This window comes from Tachypleus tridentatus, chromosome 12 (assembly GCF_004210375.1).
Source record: "Tachypleus tridentatus isolate NWPU-2018 chromosome 12, ASM421037v1, whole genome shotgun sequence".
In the NCBI taxonomy this organism is placed as follows: domain Eukaryota; kingdom Metazoa; phylum Arthropoda; class Merostomata; order Xiphosura; family Limulidae; genus Tachypleus; species Tachypleus tridentatus.
Window position 1 is genome coordinate 22,125,303 of NC_134836.1, and position 26,262 is coordinate 22,151,564.

At 35.8% G+C, this 26,262-nt stretch overlaps 1 protein-coding gene across 6 annotated transcripts; it reads left to right on the forward strand.

Annotated features, from left to right (window-relative positions):
- Nucleotides 1-1,544: 1,544 nt before the first annotated feature.
- On the forward strand, nucleotides 1,545-25,027 carry LOC143235149 (ornithine decarboxylase-like). Of its 6 annotated transcripts, none has more exons than XM_076473022.1 (10): nucleotides 1,545-2,253; nucleotides 6,735-6,831; nucleotides 12,093-12,169; nucleotides 15,610-15,782; nucleotides 18,459-18,596; nucleotides 21,190-21,355; nucleotides 22,311-22,467; nucleotides 22,799-22,911; nucleotides 23,678-23,886; nucleotides 24,440-25,027. In XM_076473022.1, the coding sequence occupies exons 1-10, from the start codon at nucleotides 2,236-2,238 to the stop codon at nucleotides 24,510-24,512; spliced, it is 1,221 nt and encodes a 406-aa protein (XP_076329137.1). In that variant the 5' UTR covers nucleotides 1,545-2,235; the 3' UTR covers nucleotides 24,513-25,027. The 6 variants fall into 6 exon arrangements, with proteins under 6 accessions (XP_076329137.1, XP_076329140.1, XP_076329136.1 ...); XM_076473021.1 differs by lacking the exon at nucleotides 1,545-2,253 and adding an exon at nucleotides 4,576-4,791 and having other exon boundaries at nucleotides 22,799-22,896; XM_076473020.1 differs by lacking the exon at nucleotides 1,545-2,253 and adding an exon at nucleotides 4,580-4,791.
- Nucleotides 25,028-26,262: the final 1,235 nt, after the last annotated feature.

Here is a 26,262-nt window from a genome sequence, read left to right on the forward strand (position 1 = left end):
ACAGAGTTAGAAGCACACAATTCTCTAGAATGTCATTGCATGCTGTAACATTAAGATTTCCCTTCACTGGAACTAAACAGCCCCAGGCAAATATTCCTCCTCCACAAAACTTTACAGTTGACACTATGTATTCAGGCAGGTAGCTTCAGCACTCGACAGTGCCGTTCTGAGAACCTGTGTGGCCTACCACTTCATGGCTGAGCTGTTGTTGCTCCTAGATGTTTCCACTTCACGATAACAGCACTTACAGTTGATCAAAGCACCTCTTGCAGGACAGAAATTTGACGAACTGACTTGTTGGAAGGATGACATCCTATGACAGTGCCACGTTGAAAGTCACTGAACACTTCAGTATGACTCATTCTACTGCCAATGTTTGTCTATAATGATTACATGGTTGTATGTATGCTTGATTTTATGTAGATATTAGCAATGGGTGTGGCTGAAATAGCCGAACCCACTAATTAGAAGGGGTGTCCACATACTTTTGGCCATGAAGTGTATATCAAAGGCTTGCGGTCCCTGGAAGCAAGGGAAACACTGCTTCATCAATTCATGTTTAAAAATAATTAATATTTAAGTATCAGCTAAATATATGTTATAACTTGCAATATATATACTTTACATAATCAGTAATCACCTCGTACGGGCGAAAGCACTGTTGGGAATGTGTATGTGTATGTTGTTGTTTTTTCTTATAGCAAAGCCACATCGGGATATCTGCTACGTCTACCGAGGGGAATCTAACCCCCGATTTTAGCATTGTAAATCCAGAGACTTACTGTTGTTCCAGCGAGGGATGCACTGTTTGGAAAAATCTGGACTAAAATTCACAAAATGCTTTCATTTTTGAGTTGAGTTTAGCTTTTTTCCTACTAGAAAATGGTTTATGTTTAATTAAAACATTTTTGTGACATAATATGTATGCTTTGAACTATAAAATGCTCCTTACATGAATAATTTTTGGAATAAAAAGTTTCAAATTCATACTCGTATTTAAAAAAAAACAACATATCTTGAATGTTATATTGACCTTTTATATGGCATAAAGGAAGCAGTTACAAGTTAATCTTACTTCAAAATGTACGCAAAATTGGAACTTGTGTCTGTGTATGTTTTCTTATAGCAAAGTCACATTGGGCTATCTGCTGAGTCCACCGAGTGGAATCGAACCCAATTGGAACTTATTGATAATTTATAGTTTACATATTAAATTGTTTAAATCACTAGAATTTAAGTGAAATAAATAATTTATAAATAAATTAGCGTTTCTAATTACTATTTGATAAATTAAAATGAACAACAAACAAATCAAATATAACATAAAAATATATCAATTTATAGTTAATTTTCTTGCGATATTTGGAAAGCTTTGTTTTTTCATGACCTGTGTCTCACGCTCATGGTTGTTTTTTACGTCTCTAATGTCACGTGATGTGCAGGTGCTTCTGGAAATGTTATAAATAATGCTGTTATTTTTTTGTATGCATATATTTTTTGTGAAGTGTCACTCTTTGGATTTGAATACGGATTCAAAAGATAATAGGAAAAACTGTAATTGTATTATTGAAAGTTTATAAGCGAATAAGTTTGGAACAAAGGGTTTCAGTGATAAAGAAATTATCATTAGAAATGGTAGAACGATGCCAGTTCTAAGCCTGACTAGAAGAACAAAGCAGTACTTCGAAAATTCAATGTCAACTTACATGACAGGACATCTTGGTTAACTGCTTGTCCTAACTTGCAAAAGCTGTTCTGCTAGCTGTGTTTATTATTTAACAGTGAATTTGGGACACAGAACTCAAGTGGATTTGATTATTTAAATAATACGCATAAAGCAATTGAAAGACATGAAAACTCTTCCAATCATATATTTTCAACTCTAGTCCTAGCTAGGTTTGAAAAATCGTGGATTGAATTCCAACTAAAAATCCAACATAAATGTGCAAATGCACGATGAAAAGGAATAAAGACATTTTACAAAGATTAATCAATGAAATTTTGGTGAACAACAATCAGTATTTAGAGGTCATGATGAATCACTAGTCTGCTAACCGCGGAAATTATGTCGAATTAGTAAATTTGTGCAAGAAATATAATCCATTATTGAAATCCCATTTAGAAAAATCTAGTGTTTTTTCTGGCCTGTCAAATAGAATCCCGAATGACCTGGAAATAAAGACCAATAGTTTTTATGAAGATGTAATAAATTTATTCAATCAAAAGAAAAGGAGGATGGAATTAAGAAATAAAGTAAGTAGCCAAATATGTCTTGTTTTTATCTTTAATTGGATGTATTTAATCTTAAATATGATTAATCACTACAAGTAATTAATTTCATCTTTATTACCCGTTCTTTTTTATTTTATAGTCTATTTTTTTGTCTTTGCTTTCCAATCAGAACAAATTACCTCTCTCGCCTGATATATATTATATTCGAAAGCTATCAGGTAAGCCAACTAACATACTGCGAAATTAAGAAGTCCGAATTAGAGTGCAAGGCTAACAGCTGGGATAAAATTCTGAATTCTAGTGTAATAACTTAAGTTAACTGCTGAGCCATTAAGTGGGGAAGGGGTAGCACGTGCCTGCCAATTTAAATAATCTTGATCTTTCGCTTTCAGGACCGACCCGTAGGGGGGGTACCGTGGTTGAAGCGGGTCCAAAATCCAAAACAAATGGGACTCTCTCTTGAGAGTCCTCCGCCAGTACAGCGGTAAATCTACGGATTTACAACGCTAAAATCAGGGCTTCGATTCCCCTCGGTGGGCTCAGCAGACAGCCCAATGTGGCTTTGCTATAAGAAAAATCACACACTCCCTTTAAGCAAAAATGTATTCTCCAGACGGCTGGCATGGGTATTAAAACTTTTAATTGAAATTAAAAACAGAACAACGTTTCGACCTTCTTAGTTCATCTTCAGTTGACAGACAGTTTGAAAACTGTTTTTCATTACCCATGCCAGCCGTCTTTAGAATGCAAATAGGACACCGCTTAGTTTATTTCACTTGTTAACTTTTTCAGCACAGTAACAAATTCGTGCTTGTGATGAATGATGAATCAAGGCTGTGTCAATTCATTCACTTTTTTGTCAGTTGAAAGAAAGATAAGAAAAAAGGCACTGCAATTTCGAAACCCTCACAGAAGAATGGGCCAGGGATAGTGTAAAAAAAATAATTTCACTTGAACTAGAAGTTTATAAGTACATTTTCTTTTTCAGTGTTATAATTGCACCTGCTTCCAATATTTTAATGCCTGAAAGCTCGATGAATCATTACTAAAACTGAGTTGCAGACGTATTATGCATAATTATATTTTGTGCGTGTATTTTCTCTTTTTCTCTCGTGCAAGAATACATAATTTCATATACATGATAGTAAGGGAAGACCACAATTAATTCTTGCACCCGAGCCTCTAGGACGGGCCCTATTCATATTTCTAGTCAATCAGTGGAATAAACATTGGAAAAAATTTAAATAGTTACTGTGTGAAACTGTTTCTTCGGTCGTTAACGGTACAATCAATATAAAAAAAATACTTTTGAAAGAAACTAAGTACAGTTCGAACACTAGTTTATTGAAAATGCTATTTGTAAGTTATACTGTGATAAATAATAGTTTAATGTTATAAATATTCAAACTGTACTCATTTTTTTTAATTCCCTTCTTTAACTTTCATTTTTAGGTCAAGTAAGGATTAAACAAATAAATGTTAAGTAACGTACAGTATTTTTAATTTGACTTGAAATGTTATTCATATCTGCACATTTATAAACGGCAAATATTTGTCAAAAATACAGCTCTTGAGCAACTAATGTTTATAATATTTTAAAACAAAGTTAGTTAAGAAAAGTACTACAGTGTATTCAATTAGGTCCTTTGCTTTCATTTAACACCTATAAGTTATACAATACGTAAAATCTATTACTTTAGTTATATAAATAAAATCAACAATAATATAATTATCAACGAAACGATATCATTATTTCGCGCACACACTTTTGAGCAAGGTAGGATCGAAAGATTAATGAATATTAACGACGTTTTTAAAACAAAATGGTTTCTTCCTCTGTAAATCTTGTTCCAAACTGTACATGGATATATAAATATTATAGGTCAGAAACAGGGATGAATTTGTTACATGAAATCTCAAACGCATCCAAAAAACTTCATACAGTATTAAATCTGGATAACAGAGGAACAAAATTCTAATAATCTCGAGTAATTACAGCGTTTATGCGTGTTATAAGAAATACAATATCTTATCAAAAGTATAATTAACTATAGTCGTGTTTCTCCAACTTGTAAAAGGCGTTCACACAATAATAATTCTTTATTAAATTCGGTGTACGTCATCAACTAAGAAAAACGACAGCTTTCGAAGGTTTGAAAATGTGAAGCCTAAAGTTTGTTTTATCTCGTATAGATCAGTAAGCCTTAAATTGTTAGTGTTTGTTTTAGGGAAGTACTGAACAGAAAGATCACTCATACAGTTCTCTCGTAGTCATGATGAAAGATTCTGGTCAAAGATCAACTTTCTTCATATCAAATTTAGATCACTGGCGTTTTCGTCACCGGATTACTTTAAATCAATTGGAACAGATTTCAGTAATTTAGTTTCTGCTGGTACATAGTGACCAGTAGGCCTAACGACCTGCGAGATTCTTAACTAAATTCTAGATCCAGGATGACTGAAGTTTATATTAAACCTAATTCTACCAAATCATCTTTGGAAGAAATTTATTTGGACATGAGCATGAATGAACTGGCCACTAAAATCACTCAAGATGAGGTAAGTGTTGAATAAACATGAGATGTTTCTACTGAATTAATATTTTTGATTCATACCTTAAAAAAGAAAAATTAAACAAGGTCGTTCTGCGAGGAACTTTGAACATTTTACAATTAACATAATAAATAACTTTCTTTTATTCTTTTCTTTCACGGTTATAATTTCATTCAACACTAACATAATTTGCTGAGTCAAGTGTTTTCCACGGTTTAGGGCTCAGCGGTATGTCTATAAACTTGCAATCCTAGAAACCGAATTTCGATACTGGTGGTGGACTCAGCATAGATAGCCCGTTGTGCAGGTTTGTGTTGAACTACAAACAAACAAATCCTACAGTGTGGTTGTTGAAATCAAACAAATAACATAATTAATATATAATATAAACAACCTTTCTTCATCCTAAGTGTGTCTTCCAAAACAGGCTTAAGCATTTGACCTTTCACATTTACAATTCCATTCAACACAGGCTTAAGGATTAGGGCTTTCACATTTGTAATTCCATTTAACTCCAGTAACCGTTAGGCTTCGTTAATTGTTTACCGCCGTGTGGACGTTGAATCAATATAAATGATATAGTCATTAATAGGGTATAAACACTCCAAAACGGGCTTGTGTAAACTCACAATATATAGATTTAAGGTTATATCTGTTATCTTTAACACCATAGAGAGCTAAGTCTTATGCTATCGTTAACACTGTTAGCTTGGTTGATTCCCAACATTCGTAGATTCTTCGCTTTACATAATTTATAGTTTTATTTATTAGCTTATTTGACTCGCAGTTTATTTCATGTCAAAATTGGCTTACCTGTACAGAAATAGCATAACAACCTGCAGAAGGCACATTACATGTTCAAAACTAGTATAAACACAAATATGATATTGTTCTGTCAGTGTCGATGTAAACTTTTGTGAAATGTGTTTACACGGAATCATGTTTTTACCTATTAACTACAATGACACTTTGAATCATTAGTTTGTTTTGTGGTTGAAACGAGAGCTTAAACCCATATTTGTCAGGGTTTCAGTGTTAATAAATGTTTTAAAATCGTTTCACATCGTAGCGTGGTTACATAAATACAATCATCAAATCTGAATAGCCCAAAACTGCAAAAAATAAAGTAGGATTTGTTTGTCTGACGTCAAGCACAATATTACACAATGGGCTGCTTGTGCTCTGCCCACCACGGGTATGAAAACCTTGTACCGCTGTGCCGATAGTGGACCACAAAGTAAACAGCTGAAATTTGTTGTAATGGATATGTTTTCTGTTGAAGTTTTCAACCAGTGTCTGGGTATTTCTACAGTAGATAGGAATTACATGTAACACTGGGTTTGTGCTACGTACAGGCAGGGGTGAAATTCTCTCACTCTCTCACAAACGAAAACAACTAAAGTTGGGTGAAGTGGTCCTGTTCTTGAAAAAGGAGAAACATACGGGTAAACATAAAAAAAAAAAAATGACAACCAACTCCAACAGTCTTCGGTAGTAGTAGTGCCTTAAAAAAAATATATAAAAGGTCCCGGAACTCAGCGCCGACAAACTTTCATACCTGGGAAAATAAAACACTTTATCACAGATCTAAGATGTCTCGGTTTGATTCTTTTCACATAACATGATAAAAGAAATTACAATAAACGGTGAGGAAGGTCTTAGTTTTATATGTGTTTCAACGATCATGGTTCGCATTTCTGCCGACATTCTTGTAAGTAAATGGAATATGTTTCGTTGTATGGAGAAAATTAGAATACGTGACGTTTAACAACATGGAAGTGCGAGTATAAATTCAGAGGATTATCACCAAACAAAAAGCTGTTAGACTTGTTTTAAAATTGACAGTTTACCAAGAAAAGATAAATGTTGTTCAGTTAAATTTTAGTGACCAATATTTATAAGTAGCTTCTTTATGTTTGTAATTTTATAAATCATTTTATACATTCCAGAATCTAGACAATTCATTTTTTGTTGCCGACTTAAATGAAATAGCATCACGTCTTGCTCTGTGGCGCCATTTACTCCCAGATATTCAACCATTCTTTGGTGAGTGTGGCAAGTTTGTGTCGATTTTGAAGTGGTACCTCATCAGTTTATCATGCAATAAACTTGTTTCATAGCTTGATTACGAAGATCCAGTAATTATTGTCATAGACTTGACGCTAAACATTAATTAATTACCAGTTAATTGATACTCGTTTATTCCCACAATTATTATTAATTTGTGATTCTCAGTTTCTCTTTTAATCTAAAAGCAGATACCTTCAGGTTCTTTGTAGTTCTCAGTGGAAGTTAAATTTCAAGATATGAGGGAAGAGAAATTACAGCTTCGAACAATCTTAAAAACAAACAACGAACAGATACGTGGCAATTAAAACAATGAATAAGAAAAACTTTTCCGGGAAGAATTAAATTAGGACAAGATTAAGACAAAAATATTCAGGAAGTAAAAATTCAAAATCAGATGAACTATACACACGTCTTATTAAAGATAAGTTTGGGTATTAAAAATTATTTTTGTTATGACGTGACAGGCACGATTTCTTTCCTGTTTTATATTTTGTGTTGTTTGAAATATCATTTACTTTTATATTTAAACATTTCCACTCATCATCATATCGAGTAGCGACACTTCACACATTCCTTCATAACCTTCTAATGTAATAGGTCTTGTATCTTTCCTGTTTGAGATATACACTTCATTTGTCTCTTTGCCCCTCGCTAGTAGAGCGGTATGTCTTCGGATTTACAACGCTAAAATAAGGGGTTCGATTTCCCTCGATGGGCTCAGCAGATAGCCCGATGTGGCTTTGCTATAAGAAAGCGTACACATTAGTCTCTTTAACCACACTGACACCATTCCTTCTTCATCTGTGTCTTACCACCCCCACTCCCTTATTTTTATATTCCTAGTGTTGTTATTTCACTCGTAAAAAGCGGGGATTAGTTTTCTCACTCATTCTTTAAGTATCTTTATACATCTTTATTCTAAGCTTGATCACTTTTAAATGGAATGTGAAACTGATCTTCCACTATCGACACAAATTCAGCGTCGGTTACGTCATGTACTGGTCTCGGATTCTTCAACTCACCACTAAGCTTCAGTCAGTACTACACACTGAAGATTTCAGGCTTGAATACTCCTTCGGAACATGCTCCTCCTTTCAGCTGCGACGGCATTATAATGTATTGGTTAATCCATTTATTTTTAAGAAAAAGTAACTTAACAATTTAAGGCAGGGGTGTGCAACATTTTTCGTCGGTGGGCCATATAACCAACTTCATCAATCAAGCGGGGCCACTTAAAAAACAAGCTTATTCGTGTACATGCACAATAAATTAAAAAAAATTCTCAAAATGCAAGCAATAATATTTTATATTTTTGCATGAGTGATCATTTTAGTGCGACACTTGAAATTTAGAGTCCTTGCAGAGCTTGTCAATATCAGCTTTGACAGAAGTGGTTGCCACTCTTAACTGACTGGTCAAATGTTCATCAGTCAGCTGACTTCTACATTTGGTTTTGATGAGCTTCATTTTGGAGAAAAATTGCTCACAGCAGTAGGTGCTACCAAAAAGGGAGGCAATTCTTTGTGCATGACGGGACAAATTGGGAAACTTTTCACATACACAGAGTTTGTAAAGTCTAGCAAACTGTTTTCAGAGAATTTCCTTTTAGTGTCCATGTCAGCCTGCAGTTCAATGAGTTCCATTTGGCAATCATCAGGACTGTCTTCCACTGCCAAATCAAAAGGTTGAGCGAACAATTTCAATCTAATTTCAGTTTGTCTGAAATCTGGAAATCTGTTTGCAAACTCATCACGCAGCTTTTGTACACTGGTTCCATATTTGGTGCAATCCAGATTAGGAAATTCCAGTTTCCTGGTTGCAAGACATGTAAAATGGGTCAATATGGCTCTTCTCAACTGAACCTGGAAAAGTTCCAATTTCTTCTCAAAAGCACAAATATGCTCAAACAACTTATTCACAAGTTGACTTTTCCCTTGTAGTTTTAAGTTTAAATCAGACAGATGCTGTGTAATGTCTGTGAGGAATGCTAAGTCATTCAGCCAGTTCTCATTGCTCAAGAAGTCCACATTCTGACGTTTGCTCTCCATGAAGAACTTAATCTCCTCTCGCAGATTCCAGAATCTCTTCAAAGTAGCAGCTCTACTAAGCCAACGTACAGCAGAGAAGTACAAAACATCTGAATACTCACTGTCCAGCTCATCTAAAAAGTTTTAAATTGTCGATGATTTAATCCTCGTGTTCGAATATAATTTACGCATTGGACGACATTTTTCATGACTTCTGCAAAATCCAGAACTTTGGTGCACAAGCTCTCTTGGTGAATAATGCAATGGCTTACAACTACGTCTTGTGCTCCAATTGCAGTTAGAAATTTCTTGGTGAATCCATTTGTCCTACCTGTCATGGAAGGAGCACCATCTGTTGTAACATCACATAATTTATAAGGATTCAGTTCAAACTTTTCTACAACCTTAAGCACTTGTTCACAAATATCCTGTCCTGTGGTTGTGGAGGAAAGGCTTGCCATATCTAAAACTCTTCGAAAACATCAAAGCCTGCAGTAACAGCTCTGATGAAAATGACAAGTTGGGATGTGTCATTGATATCAGTGCTTTCATCCAAAGCCAGACTGAAAGCTTCACACGAATTCAATCTCTCTTTCAAAGTTTCTTTGATGTCCTCTGAAAGATCTTTTGTCCTGCGTGAGACAGTAAAGCGGGAAAGGCTAGTTTGCTCCACCAAATATTTGTTCTCTGGACATGCATATTCTGTGAATATTGTTAAACAATTTTTAATAAATTCTCCATCACTGAAAGGCTTTCCCTTTTCTGTCATACATTCACAAAGCTTAAAACTCAGTTTTGTCACCAGTTCTGAATTTTTCTTGAAAGTGGTAAAACACCTTGTTGCTTTTCAATGGATGTTTTAAATGTTCAATTTTGTCCTTTCGTGCCTGACCAACAATTTCATCAAACTGGGAGGAGTGCTTAGTTGCGTAATGTCGCTTAATATTGTACTCTTTCATGACTGCAATTGTAGTTTGACAGACGAGGCAGACAACACCTTGATTATGTGTGACAACAAGATATTTTGTGCACCATTCACTGTTGAATAACCTTCCCTCATCATCAATTTTTCGTTTCTTAACTGCTGACATTTTACTAGCCCTGAAATCAAAACAAAATTATTCTCACGAAAATAGCAAAGTAGAAAAAAAACATAGAATTTATTTACACATAGAACCTCTTATGGACAGAAACACATGTTTCTAAATTGGCATCCGATCATAGCCTTCCGGTACTTAAATTAATTGAGAATAGCAAAATACAGTGTGACCTCGCCTATTCGCGGTTCGCCATTCGCGGCCCCGCATATTCGCGGGTTATGCGCGAACTGCGTTTTGTGTAGTCACAGAGACTGAAAGGGCTTTTCGAGGAGATTTCTGTTGTATTTACTCAATCAAGCCGTTTTTATCAGTTGTCGTCTTCACCAAACAAGATTGGACTGCTATTGGCTGACTGCCTCAGCTTCCCCAACAACGCAAACGGCAAAGCACAGCCCGGTAACGCACGGTACAAGTTAGTGAAATACATAACAGTATGCAATATTGCTACATTATTACTGCATCAATGAGTATAAGTATCATTAGTGTTTGGGAAGCATTTCATATAGTATATAATCGCATACATATACGTTTTAAAACTGCGTCCAATATTCGCGGTTTTTCGCTATTCGCGGGAGGGTAAAGAACGTAGCCCCCGCGAATAACGAGGTCACACTGTACATAGAATCAGATGCATCTGAAAGCAAAAATTTTAATAAATTCAGTAAAGTCACAACAATATGCTAAATAATGATCAATTTACCTTCAATCTCTTGTAGTAACTGTAAAAGGTAATAAAATTTTCACCAATAATGAATGATGGACAGCAGAGGTTAGGGAAAATTGTCGCCTGCGGGCGAAGGCGAGGTTCAGGACATGACGTTGAGTCGTAGACAATAGTGCTAGTGCACGTCACCTGTTCATGCCCTAAGGAGGCCGACCAATCGAATTCGGCCTGCTCCTCTCTAGCAAAGATAATTTTAGAAGTTTGTCGAGTCGAAGCCTGGGAATCCCGTAGGATCGATGCTTTTAAAAATATTCCATTTGCGTTGGATTACAGATCAGGCCACATGGTTAGATTACAACAACTAGGGCCACACTAAATGGCTTGGCGGGCCGGGTTGTGGCCCGCGGGCCGCCTGTTGCACACCCCTGATTTAAGGTGTGTAGTATTGATTAGCTGCCTTCCTAGTCTATTGCTGATAAATTATCGGACAGCTAATGCAAATAACCTTTGAGTAGTTTTGGGTAAGATACAGAAACAAATCTATCATTACCGAAAGCAGAGGCGTGTAATTAAGGTGACATGATAATTTCATAATCACATGATGAATGTAAACCAAAGCAATAACGTCACCTATGTAACTGGTCTACCTGGACATACTGGATCAGTGGTTATCACATTTTTTTCATTCGTTTCAGCTAGTTTCAATCTGAATATTTCAATAACAGTTTACTAACCCCATCAGAAACTATATTATAAAACTTACATTTGTTTATAAACTGTCTCAAGGATCAACTGAAACTTCCCTTTAAACCACTTATTGGGAACCATTGTGCTGGAAGACTCTTCCTTCCTCTAACAAAATGCGCCACCAATATCTGTGAAACTTGCCAAACTGTTGATTTGGCTATCGCGGTAGGTTTTAGTTAGTTATCACCATTAGATTCCATCAAGGAATATAGGGCCGCAATCGCTTGCGGATTCTTCAACAGGTATTTAAGTGAGTAGGTTGTTAGCCCGCTGGACCGAGCTGTCCCTAATTTAGTAGTGTAAGACTAGATAGAGGGAAGGCAGCTAGTCATCACCACCCACTGCCAACTCTTGGGCTACTCTTGTACCAACGAATAGTGGGATTGACCGTAACATTATAACGCCCCCACGGCTGGGAGGACGAGCATGTTTAGCGCGACGTGGGCGCGAACTCGCGACCCTCGGATTACAAGTCGCACGCCTTACGCGCTTGGTCATGCCAGGTCTACGGTAGGCTTTAGGTTGTGGGATTTATATCCACATCCATACTGATTCAAACTATCTCCAGGTTTTGTAACAGTCGATCCAATAGTTCGTTAAATATAAGCGATTTTTTTGTGTCAATTAATGGTTTAAATTATTGATATCAGTTTTACTTTAAAAACTTAAGAAACCTTTAATCCACCTTTTGTTTTCCAGCCATGAAGGTTTGCGATGCTGATATCGTTCGACGGTTTTTGGCAGAGATGGGAACAGGATTTGATTGTGCTAGCAAGGTCAGCTGACCAAATGTCGAAATTTCATGTGATAAAATCTATACTGTACATACACACGCATACATACATAAAACACTAGGATCGTTTTACAGCTTATATTAAATTTAGGTTTAACGACAATTCTATCTGTTAATGGCAAAACTCTACTGTCAACAAATGTGTTTATTTAGACTTAACGTCATGTGACAGTAAGTGATGTCTTTATACATGCTACTAGGATGTAGATGTCATAGTACACAAGTATTTCTAAATGTGTGTTTAGATCTGTAGTATACAACACTTTACTACTTGATATGCACAGTAAAAAGCAACCCACTATTTTTAGTAAATGTTTGATTTTAAGACACTAAAATTAGCGTTAAACCGTTAATAAAATGAACTTTCAAAATAACTGGGATTCTCAGTTCTACGGAACTGTTGTATAGTAAGTAAAAAGTTTCGTCGCAGTCAGTGCGAGAGGTGAATGCTGTATTTAAAGCCCCTTGGCGGAAGAACGGTAAATCTGCGGACTTGCAACGTTTGAAACTGGATTTCGATACTCATGGTATAGTTTTGTGCTTAATTACAAACAACTAACAAACAATCGATTTAACCAAAGCTAGCTTGAGGATAAAACCATTTCAGTAAGAGACTTGTTTTAATTTAATTTTAAACCAATTTTCGTGAGAACCAACTGGACAACAAAGCTATTTTGGTAGAGTTAAATTTTTATAAAAAAAAATTATGGAGAATCAGCTTTGGCGAAAAAAATCGATACACAACATTTAGTGAAGAGCTAAACAACAGCGTTGTTTACAATTATAATGAAAGAGGAAATGCAATACACGTTCTTTTACAGTTAATGTTGTGTTAATTACACCATGAAACACAAATTTTGTTCCTGGATAGTATGTGTTATTTCTTAATTGCTTATGTTGTAAAAGTACAGAAAATGGCCATTATTTCCTTCAAACTTTGCTTTTGTGACCTGGATAATGAAATTTAGAAATTAACCTATTTTCTATGCAAAAACGGGCAATTTGCACATTTTCATTTACATAAGGTCTGCATAAAACAACATATGAATCAAGATTTACATGTATTTATACTAAAGTTATACAAAAATGTTTAGAAGTGAGTAGGTTTTCGACTATAATGTAAATCACTTTCATGTATTAGCCCCCAAATATAGTTTCCCATCATGTTTTCGTTATACGCTCCTTGGTAGCGACGTTCAAAGTCTAGTATATTTTGGTGGAAGCGCTTGCCCTGTTCCTCTGAGTATGTTTCCATGTTCTCCTTGAATTTATCAAGATGAGCATCAAGGATATAGACTTTCAGGGACATCCTGCAGCCCATTTTGCCGTAGTTCTCACCAGAGTCTCAACCACTTTCATATAATTTTCGGCCTTGTAATTGCCCAAGAAGCCCTGAACTACTGCAACAAAGCTGTCCTAAGCTTTTTTTCCTTCCTACTGAGTTTCTTCGGAAATTCTGTGCACTCCAGGAGCTTTTTAATTTGTGGTCCAACGAAGACATCAGCTTTGATCCTTGCCTCAGACAGCTTAGGGAAGAAGTCTCGAAGGTACTTGAAGGCTGCAGACTCTTTATCAAGAGCTGTGACAAATTGTTTCATAAGACCCAATTTTATGTGCAGTGGTGGGAACAACACCTTCTGAAGGACCACTAATGGCTCACACTTGACATTGCACCTTTCCACAGAGAACTCGGTCTGTTGTGGCCAGCACTTCCTGTTGTCGTGTGCTGCGGTGTCGCTGCTGTCCTAAAGGAAAAGATAACAGAGAAACTTGGTGAAGCCTCCTTGGAGATCCATCCATTTTGAAATCTTCGATAACGTCCCAGTTATACTCATCATACGTCAAGGCTTTTAGCAAGGTCTTGATGCTGTTGTATTCCTCTTTGAGTTGCACCGAATGAACTAGGGGAAGAGACGGATGGAGCAGCACAGCTTTGAGGCTTCTGGATGAGCTATCAATGAAGAGGTGCCACTCGTTCGTGTTACAGGCAATTTCAGTTGCGTCGCACAGACCGGAAGCATTGTGCCAGAAGCAGAGCCCTTCTTGACGAGTGAAGAAGCTTGAAAAATGTCGGTGACGCTCCTCTGACTTGTTACTTGCATACTTTCATCTAACAAATACCACTCCTTGAGCCTAGATGTCAAAAGCTCGGCATTCGACTTTGTTAGACCAAGATCTCTGGTCAAATTATTGGGGTCTCTTTGATTGGGGAAGTATGGGTTTCTCTCACCAGCTGCACCTCTGGAATTGTAATCTGGATATTCAACGTCTACCTCCTCTTCTGATACGTGATAGCAAATGCATTCCTGCCAGCGAGGCGTTTGGAAGAGTCCACCATGCAGCAGTAGCAATTGCTCGAGTGGTCAGTGGGTTCACACCAAATTCTTGGAATAGCGAACGTCACTGCGCTCCTTTCCCCTCTGTACCATCCTGCAAAAGAGCAAAATAAAATTATTATAAAGAATAAATTTATTTCATCTACAACTAATTTGTAAGAGGTTCATGCAAAATATTTTACGTGATATTTTTATATACTATTGGAAATTTAAGAAAAATAAATTGAAAGATATACAAAGTTTAGATCTTTTAAAATTTAAATAATATAAAATCTTACTATTCAAGCAAGTAAAAATTGTCCGTCTTACATTTTAGAGTTCTTCTGCAGTGCTCGCAGGTAAAATGAGGTGCCCAGGAATGTCGAAATATGCTTGTAGGCTTCACACATTTTATCAAATACTGTCACAAAGTACTTTTTCGCTCTTGACTTGATAAATTGGCCACATACATAGCAGAATGCGTCTGGAGAATGCTTGCAGCTTCTTGATGCTATATCTGATAAAATCAAATAGGTCTATGTGTTCACTTGCGTAACTAGAACTAAACTGAAGTGGTGAGCCCCTGTATATATATATTACTATGGAAAGTTCTCGAAAATTCTAAAAGGTTCTTGAAAATTCTGTATCAGCTACTCAGCACTGAATCTACCTGGAATGTTCTGGAAAATGGGTAAACTTGAAAATTTCATTATCGAAGTCACAAAAGCAAAGTTTGAAGAGAAAAAATTGGTTTTTCCATTACTTTAGGCATGAGCAATTGGGAAATAACATTTTCTGCTCAGGAACAAGAAAAAGTAAAAATTTGAGTACGTAGTATTATAGGTGCTTCGGTTCCTTTATAAAATTGTTAGTGTCTTCTAGTCGTTTCTAGTGGAACTACTTCTATTTATATATGTTTTTGAACATTGATTTTGTTATCTTAAGATAACTTGCTTATGCTAGTGAAATGATCAACTGATCAAAGTGCTGGAGAAATTTTCGCGAAAGTAAAATCTGAAAATACGCTTTCAGATGTATGGTAAATTGTCATTGTTTCTGTTTATTAGACATTTTTATATCTAAACTTTCATTGTTCATGTGTCAAAAGGGAGAAATTGACCAACTTATGGACTTAGAAATTGATCCGTCCAAGATAATTTATGCAAATCCCGTCAAGTTCCGTTCGCACATAAGACACGCCGCGTCGGTCGGCGTCCACCTGGTGACGTTTGATTGTTACCACGAATTACTGAAGATTAGTGAGTGTGATCCGGAAGCCAGGTAAGCTTCAGTGGTGAATGGAATGTAACTTTGTGTAAGGTAATTGATATTTTTAAGCACCATAATCTTAACATGCCCATTACTAACCAAAAATGTGCAGTTACAACTTCCGTTTAATTGTTATCATTAATTTCTAGAGATTTGGAGTGTGGTCCTGAGGGAAGTTAAGCCTTAGCATTGATAATAAAGTATATCACTTGCATGATAAAACCATAGCCTTAATACGACCATTATTAGTGAAAAACATGTCAGGATAAATCAGTTTCTTTATTTTAAGCTTAAATAAAGACAAAAACATTGTCAATTCACAGCACCAAAAGGCAGGAATGCGTATCTTTATGCTTGTACAGTTACTTGTCATTAGTTTTATATAATAGTGAATAAAAGGGGGAGGGATATTGTGACGCTTAGATTAAGTTATTAATTATATAAACGTGTTTCATTGATCCAGTTAAAAATAGTATGTACTTATGTTACCTTCTGCTGATTGGCCAAGCTACGTATGCCAATAAATCAACCAATCGCTGCAAAATAGACATAAAAATGAACTATGATTTATTCTTGATTACCCAGACATCCAGTAAAGAACCCTTCGGAACTAAATTATGTAACTAGGACTAAACCCATACACCCAGTAAAGAACCCTTCGGAACCAAGTTATGTAACTAGGACTAAACCCAGACACCCAGTAAAGAACCCTTCGGAACCAAGTTATGTAACTAGGACTACATCCAGTAAAGAACCCCTCGGAAGCAAGTTATGTAAATAGGACTAAGCCCAGACTCCAAGTAAAGAACCCCTCGGAACCAAGTTATGTAACTAGGACTAACGTCACAATTCTTTGTTTTAGGTCTGGTCACTCTGTTGGCATTATTTTCAACTTTGAATATTTTGATTCCGTTTCTTGTTGGTTTTGCACGCGAACTGTTATAGAAGTTTCTAAATGATCTAAGTTTCTATATTTTCGAAAATACATCTTATTGGATAACTCTACCTACTACAAATTTCTTCAACATAGACCCGTAGATGAAACTTGTATAGTTTGTTAACGAACCTTTACTTCTCAGTTAATATAATTAAAGATAAACTTAAGAGTAAACTATAAAAGTGAAATTTATTTTAGTACTGTTTTAACTTATGTTGGAGAGACATATTTGGAAGTCAGGACTGAAGCAGTGGCGTACTTAGGTAGAGGTTAGAGGGGGCTTACCTCCCAGGGCCTATTGATTATTTTATTTTATGTAAAATAATGTGGAATGTAGGGTTCACACAACTTAAAATCAGTCACTGGACTAAATAATATTAATATATCATTGATAATTACAAACTAGTAATATGGCCTTGACAGAACACGTGCTGAACCCTTCACGTATTATTGATTGGAATAATATACAGAGTTGAGTTAGGAAAATTATGAAGCGTATTAAATGTAACACAATAATTAGGAACTGGTAAAAACAAAATTATTTAGATCCTGACGTCACGGTTTTGTGAATGGAACTACTTTATTACGTCACTATTTAAATAAAATTGTTTGTGGCTTTCTTGTTTCCTGAAAATGATAGTGTAAAATATTTTAGTTTCTAACTTTTAAAATAAATTCTTATATTTTAAAACGTTGGAGTCGTTAACTTATTTTATTAATTAGCGTATAGGTGTCGCTTTCATCTGCAATCTCAACTCGTAGGGGTTGTTTTTGTTTTTGAATTTCGCGCAAAGCTAGTCAAGGGCTATCTGCGCTAGCCGCCCCTAATTTAGCAGTATAAGACTAAAGAGAAGGCAGCTAGTCATCATCACCCACCGCCAACTCTTCGGCTACTCTTTTACCAACGAGTAGTGGGATTGACCGTCACATTATAATAGCTGAAAGGGCGAGCATGTTTGGGAATAATATTGGTTACTAACTTTATATTTTCAGTTACTATTTGTGTGTTTTCATTGAAAATATTTAAGTGCATTATTAATTCGCAATTAAACTATATCAGTTACCCGATGGAGAAGACCTGTACATGGGTCGCGGTAGACACGAATTAAATTCTGGAAGAATGTTCCGAAATAACACGATCTGCCTTTTGAAGATTAGAGATGTTAACTATTTTTGTTGGAGTGTTAGTGTTTTACAAAATGGAGTTGTACCTCTTTCAAAATCCTTACCTAACCACAGGATAGACACGCACACCTTTTCTTTTTCAACACTGGAGAAATATCCCCCTCAGATTGAAGTAATACTCAAAACTTTCATTTGTTAAAAACGCACTCTTGTAATCACTACTCTCGGCGGGGCCTAGTTAGGGCGCTCGATTCACGAGTTGAGGGTCGCGGGTCCGAATCCCTGTTCCACCAAACATATCCGCCCGTTTCAGCCGTGTGGGATTTATAATATGACGGTCAATGCTATTATTCGTTGGTAAAAGAGTAGCCCAAGAGTTGGCGGTGGGTGGTGATGACTAGCTGCCTTTCCTCTGTTCTTTCATTGCTGGATTAGGGGCGGCTAGCACCCTTTGACTGTTGCTGCTTTTAAAACGCGTGTGATCTGTGCAACCCGGATATTGTAACAGCACACTTGAATTTGGCAGATCATGCCCTAGACAGAGAATCTGCAGTCAATGGGTTACTTTTATATATTTTTTAAAACCTGTTTTCAAAAGTATATATATCACTTGATTTGTCTTCTAGGCTTGTTGTGAGGATCCGGCCAGTTCGTGAAACTAATTTCTACGCGCCACTTGGTAACAAGTTTGGTTGTAGTGTCGAGGAAGCTTGTCATCTGGTGCGGAAGGCACGTGACCTTAAGTTGACTGTAGAGGGAGTATCGTAAGTTCAATATTCTTTATTTGTCACTCACGAATAATATTAATATACAAGAAAAAACTTCAATATTTCCGGCAAATATCATAATAAAAATATGTATACTTTTTAGATGCTATTAAATATTCTAAGATCATAATTCAGAAACGTTTTGCATACAAGGTTAGTGCGAAGTTAATTTGTTTTTTGTTTGTTTTTGAATTTCGCACAAAGCCACTCGAGGGCTATCTGTGCTAACCGACCCTAATTTAGCAGTGTAAGACTAGAGGGAAGGCAGCTAGTCATCACCACCCACCGCCAACTCTTGGGTTATTCTTTTACCAACGAATAGTGGTATTAACCGTCACAAAATAACGCCCCCATGGCTGAAAGGGCGAGCATGTTTGGCGCGACGGGGATGCGAACCCGCGACCCTCAGGTTACGAGTCGCATGCCTTAACAAGCTTGGCCAGCGAAGTTAATTGACCTATTCTGGGCCTTCTATCAACAAATGTGGTCATCGGTAAGGTGCAAAACATCACACAAACAATAATTGGGTGGTTAGAAAAATGTACGCGGTGAAAATAATTTGTCGTAAGGGACGCTGTTGATTATAATATACATAATAGGATGACTGTTAAGTGGTATTTGTGGCAACCGTTGTTGTCCTCGATTATTTACGTTCTTGACATGATTGAAATACAACTGACGAAAGTTTCTGATGTTCAACGCGTTGAGGATGCCTTGATGTGGCCACCATTGTTGTCCTCAACTGTTTCCATCCTTGACATGATTTGAGACACGACTGACGAAACTTTTTGATGTCCAATGTGTTGACGTTGTCTTGATGTGACTGCCACTGTTGTACTCAAGTGTTTTTCCATCCTTGAGATAAAATGAGACACGACTGATAAAACTGTTTGTCCAACATGTGCAAGATGCCATTTTTGAAGCTGATAAAATTGCCAACAGTTAATGTTTGCTCTGACCAGAAACCAAAGTGTAATATTGAATTGTGCATTTTTTATCTCTTGGTTTTATTGCACGAAATATTTTGAGTATGGATTCAACATCTTGCCTGCGACTCCCTCTCCAAGGTCATTATTTGTAGTATTCCATATAGTTTTGGATTTTTATATATGCTGTATTTGTTTCTATAATTAAGCGCCATCTTCCTAACAAAAAATTGAACTGGTATTGGAAGTCTATCATTCTAATATACATCTACAACCAGTCTGGTTAAATGTTTATCAGTTTCCAACGACTTCTATTGTTGTTTATTATCCATAATAATTCAACACTGCACTATATAATTCTGTAATAACATTTTACTGTGGGGGTTCTGTCCAAAAAAAACTAAAAATAGTGTTGCTATTGTTTTTACATATGCAAGACGCATAAATCGTCCTCTAGCGGATATTTTGTATGCCAACGTATTTGTCATTGTTTGAGTTTTGCCTGTATGTAATATCACAGTATGTTAATGTCAACATTTGAAACTTTGAGACACTACATAGACTTTACACGAATAGTTTACTCTTGACAGAAATAGTTCTCAATATTTAACAACTTTTTTATTTTATAGAATGGTAGCATCTATGGATGATAGTGTATATTTGGATGATACTCTTATCTTTAAGCACGTGAAATATTACAAGGAAATTCATCACTGTTTGGTAGATAAAATTGTAGATTATTAGAAATAAATAAACAAGTTAGTCGTACCTACTTCTTACAATACCTTTTTAATAATAACTTGGCTTGTTTTTGAAATGGTACGTAAGTTTGGCACTGAAGTCGCTACTATTCATAACAATTTTATATTGTTTTATGCTTTACATGACAAAAGTAATCTAGTCCGACGAGCCCTACATGGCAAGGTGGCTTAAGGCGTTCAACTCGTAATCTGAGGGTCGCTGGTTCGAATCCTCGTCGCACCAAACATGCTCGCCCTTTGAGCCGTATGGGCGTTATAACGTGATGGTCAATCCCACTTTTCGTTGGTAAAAGAGTAGCTTAAGAGTTGGCAGACTAGCTGCCTTCCCCTTTAGTCTTGCACTGCTAAGTTAGGGACGGCTTTGCACGAAATTCAAACAAAAACTGGCCCGACGACGTTAAAAACTGTTCTCTAATGACGTCAAGAAGTCACGTGGTTTATAGTTTACACCGCCATATTAAAAGTCAAGTGCGTAAATTCGTCTTGGATAAAAGAGTAAACATTTGAGTTACCTGACAGGCTGAGTGATCTCGGCGATATGCGTAAAAATATTTATATATATATATATATATAATATATTATTTATAAATTTAAAAAAATGTATTTATACAGAAACTGATTACGTCTAGAGTTTCATTGTTCTTCGGTAGATGGCGATGTTTATACAAGATGTAAAACTTATTTCTTATTAATATTGATTGCTAGATAGACACGTTTGATGTTGAATATGGTGGCGCTGAACGAATTATCTTTTCTGACGTTACCTAAGAGATCCCTGTACATATACTTGATATAGTCTAAACGAAGAGATTACATCTGGTTATACCAATTGCTTCTGTACAGAAGTGAAATGCTACAGTAAGAACTGGTGTGCGTATGTTTTTTGTTTTTTTCTGCTTCCAGATTTCACGTTGGTTACGCATGCGCGGATCCCAGGTGCTTTACACATGCAATTGAAGCGGCAAGTCGAGTCTTCACCGAAGCTTCGAGAATTGGAGTGAAGATGAGTTTGTTAGATATCGGGGGAGGTTATCCTGGATCAACTGTAACCAAGGATATTTTTAATGATGTGAAGTATTTAACAATACATTACTTGGTTTTTATTGTTATAGCAAAATTAGGAGCCACTTTAGTCGGGTATATTAAACTAACAGTTTGTGTGTGTGCTAAGTTTGTTGTAAAAACATCACAACGTTTTATTTATAGTTTAGAACAAATATGATTTAATGGCGTTTGTATGGTTACGCTATCTAGTGATTAAACATAACGCATACAAGTTGTTTGTTTTGAAGTAAAACACAAAGCTACACAATGGACTATCTATACTTTGTTCACCACGGGTATCGAAACCCGGTTTGTAGCGGAGCAAGTCCACAGACCGTTGTGCCACTCTTGACATAAAAATGTAAAAGTTGTAAGTTTGAAAGAGATATCAAAGAAACATGGAGAGAACTATTAAAAATAATAAGTAAAAAAGATAGAAATATTCATGGAAATATCGTGTTTATTGTATATGTATGATAGTTATTCAGATCTGGTTAATTCGAAAATGTTGGCGGAGTACGTTTAATGTTGTAATAACTTTAATATTTGATAAACAAAGTATAATTTTCTTGTATCTTATCTCGAATATCGAATGTAGCCATCTCCATCACCAATATATCAAACAATTTTTATTTGTTACATCAATAAGTATCATAAACACACAAACGTATTGTTAATATTTCTCAGTAGGTAGCTATTTTAAACATAATTTAAATTAATATATTATAATTACGATACAAAATTCTGATCCGCTGGTCTTGCGTACTGATGTAAAGAAAAAATAAAATGTTAAATTATATTATCTACCGCGTGGAACAACTGTAAGTCTAGAGATTTATAATGTTAAAATCCGTGGTTCAATTCCCCTACAGTAAATGGTCCAGTGTGGCTTTGTTCTAAAAGAAATACTTGTGTAAGTTGGACGACAGTGAACTTTTATAGCTTGTGGCTCAGAATGATGACAAACTTTGTTTTCAAAGTTGGCGAAAGCGATCAGAGATGCTCTTGCCCAGTACTTCCCACCTTCCTCTGGGGTCCGAGTGATCGCTGAGCCAGGACAGTTTCTGGTCGCAGCTGCGTTTAACCTGTACACCAAAGTGATAATGGTCAAAGAGGAACGAAAGGAAAACAAGTCGGGTAAGCATTACGTATTTCTTTAGTGAACAAACTGTTGTTGAACTTACGTAACAAATGTGTCACGAACAAACTGTTGCCGGAATCAACATTATAGGTGTATTGTGAACAAACTGTTGTCCTGAAATCACTGACTTATTTTAAGCAACAATTAATTTCCGCTTTGTAACCGTGACATCATTTAATACTTTATGGCCACAGTTTAATTAACTGATCCTGGTTATCGTAGTTTAGAAAGTAACACCAGAGGGAGCGACCTTATTAACTGGACACACTGTGCTTTTTGAATGACTACACTTTAATTCTCTGCATCATCTTTTGAATATTGCTCTAGATAAAGCGGATGATAACCAAATTCATAGAGACGTCTACATCACGGATGGACTTTTCGGGACTTTTTCTGGCCGAGTTTATCCCTACCAGGACATCAAGGTGTGGCCATTACAGGCAGGTACACTATCAGTTATGATAGAGTGAAAATAAATCGCATATATTATAGTTACGTAATGTTTAACGTAATAATGAACTACAAAATTGCTAATAATTTTTAATAGGGCCGTCTTGTAGTTTAAAAATGAACTATTGATGTTAACGTTTATTATTCACAAAAGAACTTGATTTAACAGAGAATCTTCTATAAGTGTCACACGAGTATCTTGTGTGGTATTTAAATTACCATGACACGTGTTTTAGTTAATTAATTGTGGTTAATTTAATTGGGATATATCTGTCCGTAGTAGTATGTTTATGTTCGACTATCTCATGCATCCATTGAGTGTGGATTAGTTTTATTGGTGGTGCTTATAAGTGAATTTATGAAAAGTGTGCTAGCTAAAATAATTGTTCTGTGAAGCCAGCTTTGAAAGCACCCTTCAATAGACATCGATTTAACGAATACAACAACGAGTTGTAGGTCGAAAACCACGTATTAATTATCAATTTATTCTATACTTATATATCTGCCTCGTATCACTGTTATCTCTCTCTTTTCTGCTATTATACGCCACTGTTCTCTCTAGCTTTGTTATGCTCTACTGGCTTGGTATAATCAAGACTTGGTTTTATTTCTCTTTGGATAACAAAACTGGTTCTGGTTGTTGATATTTGAAGTTCCATATTGAGTAGGTTCTGTATATTGCAGTCCTGACATAAATTCAGTAAGTTTGTTGAAATGAAATTATTTGATAATAGTAGCCGTATTAACATTTCGCAGAATTCAAACAGAACGTTGAAACTGACCAAACTATGGGGGCCAACGTGTGATTCCATGGATTTCATTGATGATCAGCTCCATCTAGCGGAGGTTCAGGAAGGAGACTGGATATATTTTGACAACATGGGAGCCTACACTATCTCCATGTTTACTGAATTTAACGGTTTTAGTCCTCCTGCCATCAAATACGTCATGAGTAGCGAGACAAGGTGAGATGCCGCGTCGTCACTGACGTTTTTAGTCCGTTTTGAAAATTAAACTTAAACATTTTTAACAGTTTGAGAACTTTAAAGAGTTAATGGAGTTCAAGTCTGAAAGAAAGCGTAATGTTTAGTGTTTCAGTGGTTGAAAAAAACTATTTGACTGCGTATACTTTACGGTAGAAAAAAAAACAACGAACTGTTAAATTAGGCTTAGCTGCATCTCGTATGTTCTGTATCCGTTTACATTAGTTTACCCACTTCACACGTAACTAGAACATATTATATTTAATGCTGACAAAAGGTGGATTCGTTCTATTGACACGTTTTATTTAAAGCTTCTAAAATATCACTCGCACAGTTTTGTAAAATAACTAAGGTAATGTGAACCTCTAAATTTCTTTATAACCAAACTATAAGACATGATAATTTCCATAATTAAAAACATTTTTTTCTCCTCCAAAATAGCTTCCGTTGTTGTTATCGTTATTATTTTTGTCTTTGTGGACTTTTACCTCAAAATGATATAATTTAAACAAAAGATATATAACTTGTTTTCCAGGCAACAGATGGGTCTACATCCTACTCTAAAAATATTTCTGGAGGTCACGAGATTTTGCAAGAGGATAAATTAGTCAGTAGGACTTCTTATAGCAAAGTTGCATAGGGCTGTTGTGTCCACAGATGGGAATGGATCCCCTGATGATTAATAAGTGTCAGCTGTTGTTTTCATCATTCTATATTTTTATTACTCACCTAATAAATGTACTTATATAATAATAACAATAATAATAATTGACCAGTGTCAATTTTTAAACCCAAATTCATTCTGGTTTATAACATTTTAAGCCTTTTAAATTAACTTGCAAAACATTGTTTGAAGTTCGGGAAACGTATTGTTGTTTCTAAATTACTTTCTAACGTAAACGTTCAGAGTGATAACAGGTTCAAACTGTTATCTTTCGTTCTGAATCATTTTTTGATTCTAATCCCTCGAAATACACGGCCATTTTGAATCTTTAAACTATACACCTATCGTGCGAATTTTGTTTTCCTATGCGGTATGAACATGATAAATTTCAATGCTGTTAATATTCGTACTGATATGTGAACAGTTTGAATAAATAAAAAATGATTTGATATATTTGTACTTTCTGATATTTCTTGTTCGATTTATTTATTTTCTCTGCTTCCCCCTCCACTTTCTTTTTGTTGTTGAACACAAAGTTGTACGTATAGCAAGAATCGAACTCTGAATTTTAACATTATAAAACCTTTAAGCCCACTGGCGGGAGTGAGGAAGACGTTTGTTACCGTTCGACTATCGTTAGTAAATAAAAACATTACAAGTTTAACTGATTCTTCCAGTTTGTTCGCCATCGAGTTCTAATTTAGCTGAGTGAACACTCCAGTAAATGTCTATCGATGTGAAGACATTGTCTGAAGTTAAAAATAGTGTCGTTGAAGCTAAATCTTAATCATTAACTGAAATTAAGTAATTCGAAAATACGATGTTCTTACGTAGAGATTTAAACGAACTCTTTTGTACATTAAAATATTTGTGATCTTTGGACAATTCTCTCAAGTCTTCATCGGGTAACAACGAACTGAGCGATAAAACGTTAAACTGTGGGACACAAACTGTATCTAGGCAACAGTAAAAGGCATGCCAAATGTATTCGTGCGTTCTGGTTTGTACCTATAGTACATATCTTGTGATAAGTAGAACCACGTCTGTGTTTGTCCAGTAACTGACACAGTCGATAACAAGGAACGATATGAACTTTTGATACACCGTATAATTACCGTCTAGTAATCACCAGTACCATATATACCAGCCTAATACATACACTAATCATACTTATTTAATCTAAAATTGAAACCGCGTTTTGTGATTTCTCACCAATAGAAACATCTTATTAATAAAGGGTCTGGAATAATAACCCAAATATATTTACATTTTTTTTTCACGACGGTAACATATTACATCTTGGAGTGCTGTTATTGTTTGTTATTAAACACAAAGGGTTGTCTGTGCTCTGTTTGTAATGTTGCAAGTTCGCAGATATACCGTTGTACCATGTTGGAGTGAATTCTAAACTATTCCTTACTTCTAAGACGACACTACACTTTGGCGGTAGCATGTAACATGTGGGAGTAAATTCTAGATTATTTCTTCCTTCTAGGAGGACACTATACTTTGTATTAAGAAACTAATCTCTTTGTAAGGCACTTTGGTCTAACCTTATCTTGCAAATGAACGACCTTATTGTCCAAAGCTGTTATAAGAAGTGTTACTAATTTTCCTTTTTTCAGAGTTGTCTTCAAATTGCCCCCTAGTGCCCTCAACAGTAAGTCTGTGGATTTAAATAGCTAAAAAGTGTT